This window comes from Centruroides vittatus, unplaced genomic scaffold (genome assembly GCF_030686945.1).
Source record: "Centruroides vittatus isolate TY-2023 unplaced genomic scaffold, ASM3068694v2 contig_19, whole genome shotgun sequence".
In the NCBI taxonomy this organism is placed as follows: Eukaryota; Metazoa; Arthropoda; class Arachnida; order Scorpiones; family Buthidae; genus Centruroides; species Centruroides vittatus.
The window spans coordinates 907,455-919,564 of record NW_027121169.1 but is presented as its reverse complement, the minus strand read 5'-3'; the positions used below and the strand labels follow the sequence as shown (position 1 = coordinate 919,564).

Below are 12,110 nucleotides of genomic sequence, written 5' to 3'. Positions count from 1 at the left end.
ATGAAACACTAAATATCATTTACAATAGCCATTCTAGATTGTTATTGAATATCGATGAAATAAAACTAACAAGAGAAAAATTAAAATTATTTAGCCAAGTAATAACAGCAAAAGGTGCTCCTTTGACAAATTGTTGGGGGTTCATAGATGGAACGACATGTATGTTATTTTGGAACAAATTTGTATTTAATTTTAAAAATCTAAACATTTTTACTGTAGAAAGTCCTGTTGTTAATTCTAAAATATTCATAGTTCAGAAAATAATATCTTTATATGACAAATGCTTATTGTTAAAATTCTGCTATTATCAACAAGCGGCAATGATGTAGCATTAAAAATTTATATTAAAATTAAAATGTAATTGTTGTAGTACTAATTAGTCTAAAAGCAATTAATCTATGTGGTAGCAGTTGTTTTCCACTATTACTAGTTTTTTTGCAGGCATTTTTCACCAAATTGATTTATTTAGCTGTGCTTTCATTGTAAAGAACTCAGTCCGAGCGTTATTTTTATTTTTTATTATTATTTTTTGTTTTATTATATTTTGTTTGGGGCTTATGTTTAGTTAGGATGAAAGTTCCCCACCACTCTCCTATGTAACAAAAAAGACAGAAGATAACAAACCAACTCACGAAAGAACGAGCACTGTAGGAAAAATCATGCGCACTTGCGCTGTCCAACGGAAATGAACAGTAGAAAAAAATGGAGGGGAAATCCCCCACACTCACTAGAAAAGAAATATTTATTAAACCGTCATAAAACATCCCAGAAAATTGTGCTGATTGCTTTGTAAACGGTTTATAAGATTTTGTCGGAGAATTGAAGCTGCCAGAAAGAAATTTGATGTTAGAAAAATAAGTATGTAAATAAGGGGAGTAACCTAGCTGAATTGTGACGTCACCTCACAGCATAAAACCAGCATGCTAACCGAAGACAAACGAGGTGAACTCCTGAATGAGAGGTGATTCCTGATCGAGGTTTACTACTTTGAGGCAAAGTCCAGATTGAGAATTAGGCGATTCAAGGTGTTTACAGGGGAATTCGATTTGACGATAGCGAAAGGATTGAGGAAACAGGTTCCTAGTATAGTGAGGTGACGGATAGGCATTTAGTTCGTAAGAGATTTTGTTCATAGTTCTTAAATATTTGATTTGTTGAATTGTCAAAGGGGAATTCATCTTAAGTTAAGCTAAGTAACTGAGTTTTATTGTTGGGTTGACTTGTGGATTTTCATTAATAAATTTTGTTTTGGATTATAGACATTTGTACATAGTTAAATTCGATTTACTAATTAAATATATTTAAAACTTTTTTTGACTTGATATTTGTCTTAACGTAGTAGGTGTGGATGCTGTGAATATTAATCCTGTGTGAACCGTCTTTGTAAGCCAAGTAAAGAAATTGGTAGACGCTCCAACAGCATACGGTTAGGGAAACTTAGTTTATTTATTCATATGCATTTCGGGTTGGTTTATATTTGTCGTTGTTCTTACTAATTTTTCAGTGCACACGTAAAAGTCCAGGCCTGGCAAACTAATCTCGAATCCGCGTAAAGTACTTGTTAGGTTAACGGAAGTTTTACTGGCCGCAGTTAGTGTCAGTTTCCTGAGCTACTAAAAATAGTACTTTACACCATGACACTTCATGATACTTACTATCTATCTAACTGTGTAAAAATCTTGGTCAAGAAATTTTTTCCACTTATCACAGACCCTCAAAAAGTTGCTGCAGAAAATTACTACCTTATGCATGTCATTGAATGCAATTTTTCATTATTGTCACTTGATTTCATGAGTAACATGACAATTTTCTGCTTTGATGTTATTTTTGATAACCTGACATCATTAAAAATGATGTCAGGTTATCAAGGATATCAAGGTTTTACATGATTGCCACAAGAAGCAGTTGTGATGTCATGGATGTTTGTCACATATGCATGTTGTAATGACATGGTGGCCTGCCACTCACTACAAGCTTGAACACTTATCTCTGTAAAATAGCCTGGAGCACTATGGCATTCAACAATTTAAATGTTTTTGTGGGTTTATTTTATGCCCAAAAAATAGAAGAAAATCTTTTTTTGGTTCTTCTGAGAAACACCTCAGCCTTCCCATCATTTATTTCCACTGAATTTGTTTCACATTAGCCCACACTATTGCAAAGTTAGTTTGTAGAGCAATATCTTGTAACCAAAACAATATATGATGTCAAAATTTGGCATATGCAGAGAAGCCACATTACAGGATGTTTCAGAATTGTCAAATTCAAGTAATAGAAATTAGGTGCAGTGTAATTATGCATAAAAAATCAGTGGAAAAGTTGCCACATTATGAATGTTTGCATGTTAAAAAAACTGCATGTGATGGTAGGTGCATAGTTCAGAACATTTACATTTTATCATCACAAATCTTGATTACCTGACTTTTGGGCTACCTTATTTATTAACATTCATGTTACTTTTCTTTTTTGAGAGTACAGTAATTAACATCAACAAAATTAAGTTTAACAGAACTTAGTACCAAACATAGAAATACAAAATCTGGTATTTGAGATATTCTTACTTCATCAGATAATGACGATAATCCTTTTGGAAATGAAATAGCTGGGATATTTGTTTCTTGGCTGATAGCAATAGCATCTAATGGGGTTGAAGTTAAAACAATTTCTTGATTTTTTGAAATTTTAGGCCAACCAAATAAAGCAACAACTTTTCTTCTGTAAAAAAGAATATTTTCCCATTAAAAATAGTTTTATTTATAATATATTAAATAGTCTTAATAATACTTTATATAAAAGTTACTTTACTTTAAATTACTATACAAAATGTAGAGAAGTAGTACATTAATTTGTTTTTTAACTGACAATTTTAATTCAATTATATTATATTAAACTATTTCTTAAAAAAGTTTTTAATGTTAGACTAAAAACTATATATTATCATATAAATATTAAAAACGTTTCACTTTTTAACCTGGCAAATTTATAACAAATTATTCTGTATGGTTTGTACAAAACAATAAATATTTTGCTGTTTGATAAATTAGAATCATTTATAGTTACTTTTTTGTAGATACAAACATCTATTCCAATTAATTAATCTGAGAGTTTTGTGACAAGGATTGGTTTTATTTTGTATGCAATGATTTTTGGGAAAATTTTGTGTATGTTTTGGAGAAATTTTGGTACAACTTGCAAAAAGAGGTGCTAAAAATATTCTGCACCTCTTTTTGTAAGTTGCATTGTACCACATTACTTGTTTCTACCTACAGAAAGCTTCACTTTGTCAGCCATATTGTGAACAAAAAAATTAGTAAAGCAGCTAAAAAGGCATATTCCCTGACTTTTCATGACTTTTTCTGAACACTTAAAATCCCTGATTTTCTGTCTTTCCAGGTGTGTAGGAACCATGAATATAGTTTTATTAAAAAATGTTGTATTGATATAAATATAAATGTTTCCTGTATAAACATTACCAAAAATAATTGGTAGCATATATGAATATATGTAGATAAATATATCTACATATATTCTATAAATTTTGGGTATTCTACCAAAAGAATTCTACTGGAAAAATGTTAACTGAAGAGATGTTCTGCAGGGATGCTTATACTAATAACCAAATGAATGTTAACATTAAATAGAATAAGTGAATAGGACTATCATTAATAGAAATTCTGGTTTTATTTACTATGACATTTAAATGACATGTTAAAAGAATTAAAAATTATATAACTTGAAGATTAATTTATTATAATTATTAATTAATGCCATAATTCATCCAGTATTGCTTGCCTGTTACTTTCTTTAACAACAGTTAGCATATAATAAAATGTGAAATACCAGCAATTTAAACTACTATACTGCAAAAATATAACAGTTAAAATGATTAACATTAAATGTTTTAAGCACTGGATAAGACTAATATTGATAACTAATAATGCAGAAAGATGGCTAAAAATACCTTTTTCCTGAAAATAATGCTAACAAAATTATGCAAATGTAATTTTAATTTGTTTTTGGACTTATGAATTTTGATAAAAATATAAAACAAATTTATATTATCATTAATTTTCCTAAGTTAAATTAATAAACATACTGTATACTGGATGAAAAGTATAAATATCACTCAGAAGGCCAGCAGAAATAACATGACTATTAACTACAAGGAAAATAACACATTATCCCCAACTTATAGGGTATTATTTGAAATCTAATATTCAAATATAAACATCCCAAAGCCTGATGTATTAATAATAAACCAAACAACAGCCTTAATTAATGAAGCAATTTTATGTTACAATTAATAATTAGAAATTAAGTAATTTGGTACTAGAGATAGACATTAGTTGCCATCTTTTGTTGAAATTAATAGTTATAATAATTTAATATAATTAGAACAGCCTGGAAGAAAAAAGTCAGCCTGGAGCTGGAGTCAAGTCCACAACCTCTGCTTACCATGCAATGCGCTGGATGAGTGCCATGGGCATAGAAATCATCCCCAGTCAGCATCATGGGTAACTATGAATGGTTATATCAAAGATTTAAATGTGTCTGGAAGCGAAGAGTTCTTGGAGGTCCAGGGGGCGTAACTGGTCAGCACACTGCAAGGTAAGCTGAGGTTGTAGGTTCGATTCCTGCTTCAAGCTGATTCTTTTTTTCTAGACTATTCTAAATTATATTAAATTATTATAATTATTAATTTTGACAAGAGATGGCACCTAAGATCTACCTCTAGTACCAAATTACTTAATTTATAATTATTAATTGTAACATAAAATTGCTTCATTAATTAAGGCTGTTGTTTAGTTTATGAAATTTATTATTATTTTTACATCCCAGTGTAACCATGTGACCACTGACTGCTAATCAGATGTTATTTTTTACATATTTCAAATTACAACATTCCATTTCTTGTTCCATTTTCAAATCCATTCTTTTAATCTGAAGGTGGTTGCTCAAGACTATTGAAAACATTTGTTTTCCTTTCACTTTTTGATCTATGAGCTGGATTTTTGGTTTTGTGAGTGATATTTATACTTTTCATAAGTTTCATAGGGCAAATTAATATAAACATTTTACAACTTTTAACTAAATATATATACTTTGGAATAATTAAATCTTGAAAAAATTGATGATTTATCCTCGAAAGAATTTTCACTGCTGTAATTTCATCATCAATTCCATTCATTGGAAAGAAAAGTCTTGAATAATCTGCATTGACTTTTAAATTGAAACTTTTTATAGTTGCAGTTTTCAAACCCTATAATGTAAATTGTAAAATTTATTTACTTTTTCATAATTGAATCATTCTTACATATGAAACAGATAGAATATAATAAATCATTTAATAATTTATATTCAATGAAGATTACAGACAATTTTTAACTGCTGTTAAATGGTAAATAACACTAATTAATTCTTAAAACATACTGCACAATAAGCAAATTTTCTAAATTAAATTCTCTATATTCATGTTCCTAAATGCCAATAAATAATTAATCATTAAATTAATTGTCAGGTAGACAATTAATTTCTATTATTATATTTTTGGTTTATAAGCAAAAACTGTTTTTCTTTCTACCTCATAGACACTAAGAGGGATCTTTTTTTATATCCATTGTGCATTTGGCTAGTCCCACAATGGAAACAACCAGGTGATGATGGAAAAGTCCTGACATATCATAGACTCATCACCCACAAAAAAATTTTTGGGATTGCACCGGAGTCACAAATATGTTAAGAACTTCACAGATTTTACAGAGGATTGTAAATTCATTTAGTCAAATATCCTTATTTTACTTACTTTACAATCAAAATGCCTTAATATAGTCATTATTTCTTTATCAGGTAAATCTGAAATATTTTTTGTTGACTGTAACACTTCATTAATTTCTTTATGTTCTTTATCTGACAATGAAATGCAATCCGCTTCTAATTGAGATTTCTTTCTACATATATAAAATAAAATTGATCAAAAAAGAAAAATAAGTAAGTAAAAAAACAAAAAAGTTACATTTTCTCCAGATTATTTGATTTTAATAATGAAATATACTCTTGAAACTTATTCCATGAGCCAGTTTGCTTGCAAGAATAACATATAAAATTACCTAAATATAGAATTTTATTTTAATAAATGTAATTTTTATATAAAATTTATTAATAATTTTAAATTTAAACATACCAGTTTTTATATTTAGAAACATTGTAGAATTTTTGTTTTTTTCTTCCTTACATTGAAGACAATGAAAGTGAAGACACATAGGACCTTCATTGAATGATAATTTGTTATTGTTTAAGAAACTTTTCATTTCTTCAACATTTGTTTGAGGTATTACAATAGAATTTGTCAAATATCGTAATTGAGTAAATGTCGCTGAAATTTAAAATTTATTTTAAATTTAATTTCTTGTAAATTTTATAGATATAAATATAGCTAACATTTAATAGCTAAATATATTTAATAATTAGATTAATTCTAATCCAAAAATAATCTGACTTCTTATATCTTAAATTCTGTAACAAAGTTAATTGTGATCTTCCGTGGAAAACAAAAAAATAATTACAACTTATTAAGAAAGTTGTTTATAACTAATTGAAATTTTCTATAAGAGCTTATTTCTCATAGCTTCATATGATTTGATTATTCTTAATCATTCTTGAATATATGTTAATGTACAGCAGGAATGACTAGACTTTTGGACCACCCTGTACAGACAAAGCAAATGCCTTTTTATATATTGTTCTTTAATCTACTAACATTACACATTAAAAAAGTATATTATTAAAAATAGTTTCATTAAAAGTTCAACCAAAATTATCTGTAAAGAACAATAAAAAAATACTCTATAAATATATCAACTAATGAACACTATTTTCTCTAAATAATGTGAAATATGTCACTCAATATGATCTTTTCATTTCTTAAGTTGATGGTAAATTTGTAAGGATTTTTTTTTATATATGCATGAACATGAGAAAACTGAATTTGATTCTGCATAGGATCATCTGAAATTTTCAAGGATAATTTGACATGGAAATGTCAGACTTTGTCCATTACCCTCCAACTACATTGTTGTTGATCATTCTGAATATATGATGAATATTTAAATATTCAGAGAATAGAATTATAAAAAGTCTTTATTTGGATTCTTAAATAATCCACAAGATTATATATCAGGCTATTTTTAAGGCCAGTAAATAATTAAATACAAATCTGCTTGGCTAGAGGTAGGTGGTTATGTTTCGATATCACAAAAAATTTAATAATTAGAAATAAATTAATTTTAATTTTAATCTAGAATATTTTGGAAGAAAAGAATTATCCAGGAACAGAACTTGAACTTTCAATTCCTGCTTATCATGAAGATGCATTGCCAGTTACACTATCTGGAGCTATGTCAAATCTTTGCTTCCAGAACTATTATTAATTATTTAAAAAATGTAAAAAATGTACAATATTGAAGGCATATACAAAAACATTTTTTGCAGTTTTCTTAAATGTCTTTTCACAATCACTGGAACACAATCAACATTGGTAGAGTTGATCTTCTTTTATAAGCTCTTCAATATTGAAGACATACACAAAAAAATTTTCACAGTCTTCTTAAAAATTTTTTGTGTATGTCTTCAATATTGTATATTTTTTACATTTTTTAAATATATATTTCATCCTAGATTTTTAAAAATTTTTTCTTTACAATATTATTAATTAATTTAGATATGACCAAACTCATTCACAATGCCTGCTGGGGAGTTTAGAACCCATGGCCCTCTTTGGCTCTAAGCCAATTAAAGCTTTAATCCTGGCATGATGTGTATAAACATATATAGCATAAATTTAATTTAGAATATTCTTTCCTTCCTGAATATTCTAACTTATACAGTAGAGCATTGTTTATCCGACTTAATTGGGGACTGGGGTTAGTCAGATAACTGAAAAGTCGGATAACCAAAAAGTATGAAAAAATACATTATTAGTATAGGCCTGGTTTAAATACATTATTAGGCCTGGAAAAAATACATTATTAGGCCTGGTTTAAATACTAGCCTCCCTTTCATAGTCGAGCCAGTGCTGCCAGCTAAAACATGCAAAAATTTAACAAAAATAATACTAAAGTAGCCAAGACATAATCAAATATTGTAGTGCCACATCATTAGCGGACATTTGAATTTGCTGACTAGAACGTGGTCGGTTAACCGATAAGTCGGTTAATTGGGGGTCGGATAATTGATGCTCTACTGTAATTAAAATTAATTTATTTCTAATTATTAAATTTACCATGAGATGGTGGCATAACTGCCTACTTCTAGCCAAATTGATTTGTATTTAATTATTTACTATCTTTAAAAACAGGATAATCAAACAGATCATTTGGCAATACAAATAAATTGGGTTGTGTTTGTTATATATGTCTTTATTTGAAATTAAATTTATAATTAGTAAGTATGTCTTAAATATTATAAATCTGACACAAATAAATGGTAAAGAAATCTCCTGAAGTTTGCAATGAAGACTCATCAGGCAAAAAAGGTGTACATTTTCCTTATTTACAGTTCGGCTAGAGAAGCCCCATCACAATGCTAACTTTACTTTCCTAGAGATCCTTTTGGTTCCCATTTAAGTTCTTAAGTTTCTCTCTGGATCACTTGTCTTCTAATTCCAAAGAACACCAACAGGTTCTTTTTTTTGGCTTCATACAAATTACTTGATTACTTGTGTAAAAACATAAAACAACAGTTTATTTTACAAATTATGGTAATTCTCAAGCAATCATAGCCTATAAATGCTTTACACAGTACTAGAACAGAATAAACATTCCTGGAGGTGTCTCAACACTAATTCTCAGAATCCAAAATCGAATTCTTATGAATCCTCTTTACATTCAAATTCCTTTCAAATCCTCATTGCAATACCATGTTCTAAGAAAAACTTTCACACTTTGCACAGTGCATTCCAAAACATGTCACATTTTAAGAATTTATATTGTTGGTCTAACAGTCCACATTGGAAAGAAGACCAAATGGATCTCAGATCCACACAGACTAGCCATCACTGAGATTTGATTCTTGCTCATCCATTCAATAGTCAACTGTTAGATCACATGAGCCTCATAAACAAAATACACTTATATATCTTACTATTGATATCTATCATAGAATAATGAAACTCCTACAAAGAAAAATTCATTATAGAAGTAAAATTAATGGCTAATAGAAATTTATATATTAAATAAAAACAGCATTTCATCATTAATATAAAATCACTTATATTTAATTAAAAATACATACATTTAAATCCTAATAATTTTGTAAATGAACGAAATGAATGAAATACATGATTTCTTTCAGAATTCCAACAGTGGCACCTTGGATTTAAAACAATAACCTTTTCATAGAATTTGAAACAAGAATACAATGATTTCATTTTCATCATGAAAAATATTTTATCCTGTAAATAAACATGTATAAATTTTAGATAGAAAAATTTAAAAACATGTAGTAGTAGTAGTAATAGTAATAATAATAATAATAATAATAATAATAATAATAATTAAAAGACAAATTTAAATTATTTTCTTTGTTATAGTTATTCCATGAAATTTTTATCAAAAGTTAAGAAATGAAGAACTTAACATATAAAAATCATTCATATCTATTCAGAGCTGTGCATATTCATGACTGTTATCATACAGGGTGGGGCATAATGGAGTCTCACAGAATTAAAAAAAAACGGTACAATAATATGGAGAAAACTTATTTATTTATTCAAAGTACATGTAAGAAAGTTATTTTTGGTTAGGTTTTAAAAATGATATCATTAAGTCTTTACAGCTGTGCCTCCTAGGGGTATTGTGTGGAGTAGCAACAAAGTGCTTTTTCATCTGTTGGGCACAGTGAACAAGCAGAATTTTCATCATTGGCTGCTGGGAACCCCAAGAACTCTACCAACAACCTCTTCACAGCCTGAAAGTCACCATTTGGTGTGCTTTGTCCTCTGTAGGCATCATGGGGCCTTTTTTTTTTTTTTTGAAGAGGATGATGTCACTGTTACTATGACTTCCAATCAATACTGCGATATGCTGGAGAATTTTTTGCGCCCCAAAATGAAAGAATACAAGTGGCTTTTGGTTTCAACAAGATGAAGCAACAGCCCATACAAACTGTTGTTTTCACTCCATTTTGACAGAGATGTTCCCTGGTCAAGTAATCTCTTTATGAGAAGCCGTTGAATGGCCCCCTAGCTCCCGATTTAAGCCCCTGTGACTTTTTCTTATGGGGGTATCTCAAGGCAGAGGACCCCACAAGAACTCAAGGAGGCCATTCATGAGGAAATTGCCAAAATTCCTCTAGATATGCTGGTGAGAGTTGAAGAAAACTTCAAGGAACGGCTCCAAATGTACATCGCCTGTGAAGGCCAACAATTGGATGACATCATTTTTAAAACCTAAACAAAAATAACTTTCTTACGTGTACTTTGAATAAATAAATAAGTTTTTTCCATATTCTTGTACCGTTTTTTTAAAATTCTCCTCGTAAATCTGGGACTCCATTATGCCCCACCCTGTATAATGTTTACAAATATAAGTTTATATGTGAACTTATATTTGTTCACATCCTTACAACATTTGTTTGTAAGGAAATCATATAAAAAAGTTAATGCTAAAATGTGAAAACATTAAGCATTTTCTTTAGTTTTTAAGATAATATTTAATATGATGAGTGCTGACAAAAATTTGTCTGCAATAAAGATGAAAGTTCACAAACCATGTAGCCCAATAATTTGCAATTGTCTTTGTGGCCAGACAAGTGACCCATCCCTAAAACCATATAATCTAAGGAAGCCTAACCTCCCAAATACTTTTATTTATTTTATTTTTAAATTTAAACAATCACTGGAAGAATAGTGAAAACCTTTTTGCTATTGCCCTGAACAAATGTATAAACATAATAAAATAGATATATATAGTAGATCAGTTACAAATAACAATTGTAACAGTTCAAAGTTCATTAGTTAACTTTTTTCAAATAATTTTTAGTTTAAATTGTTCCAGTTCTTTTAACTTTTAGAATTTACACTATACTATGTATTGTACTCATACCATTACTATATAAACATAAAAACTGTTTTTTTATGTTATTTTATAACTACATTAAAAAGCCCAATTAATTACAGCAGTCATTTGATTTATATTAAAAAGAGTTAACTGCTTTGTAAACGGGACTGTTCTGTAATACTAAACATGCCACAAATCCCAAAGCTATTTTTTATTTTTGGTGTTCAGAACTATATTACAGATATATATCATTTCATATTAATTTTTTATAATCATGAAGTACATCAAATTATAATTGTGTAGTTAAATAGACTCATGCTACTATAGTATCACCAGTTCTTGAATGATATTGCTAATTTATTGTCCATTCTGCTCAACATTGCTTCTGCTAAGTTTCCCTGATATTGTAATCCTCCACATGTGTGACATCATGTCTAACATACTTTCAACAGTTTTTTTAAAAAGACATTAGGCTTCATAACCAGACCCAGAGTTCCATTATAGTGGTCCATAATAGCCAATTACCTACTCCCTTCATGACTTGTTCACAAAAATAATTTTTTCCATTAAATATTATAAAAGATTTATCAAAAAATCATAAATGATTTTAAATTTTATGAAATGTTTCAATCTTCCCTACAGAATTTATCATTGTAATTACATTTTAAGTATAAGTTACTTTTAGATACTTTGTATAAACTCATATGAACAAAAGATTTAACCTGTTGCTACTTGCAGTCCGATCTGTAATGCCGTTAATCAAGAGTGAGTGCCATGCTCACCCTACATATTTTTGTATTCTAAATGACTTGCCTTGAGAAATTTTACTTAGATCAGAAGTTTTGTTATGAATAATACACATTTTAAGGTTTACCTTACTTTGCTTCATAGAATATGTTAAAAGTAATTTTGATATAGAAACAGAAAATTGATATATGATCAGATTAATAAAAACAGAAACACAATATTTGAAATTATTGTTAAACTTAATTATAATTTCTATTTAAGTTCTAAATCTATTTTGTCTGGATTTTTAAATGGCATTGTTTGCAGATT

The 12,110-nt window shown here is 28.6% G+C and overlaps 1 protein-coding gene across 1 annotated transcript in view; it reads right to left on the bottom strand.

The window, feature by feature from the left end:
- Positions 1-12,110, bottom strand: part of mtDNA-helicase (mitochondrial DNA helicase) — a 46,059-nt gene that overhangs the window by 30,380 nt on the left and 3,569 nt on the right. The window contains exons 2-7 of the mRNA XM_067264494.1: positions 9,289-9,448; positions 6,182-6,373; positions 6,014-6,107; positions 5,804-5,948; positions 5,103-5,260; positions 2,562-2,715 (exon numbers count right to left, since the gene is read on the bottom strand). Coding sequence (XP_067120595.1) covers positions 2,562-2,715; positions 5,103-5,260; positions 5,804-5,948; positions 6,014-6,107; positions 6,182-6,373; positions 9,289-9,433 — 888 coding nt within the window. The 5' untranslated portion in view covers positions 9,434-9,448. The remainder of the gene's footprint in view (positions 1-2,561; positions 2,716-5,102; positions 5,261-5,803; positions 5,949-6,013; positions 6,108-6,181; positions 6,374-9,288; positions 9,449-12,110) is intronic.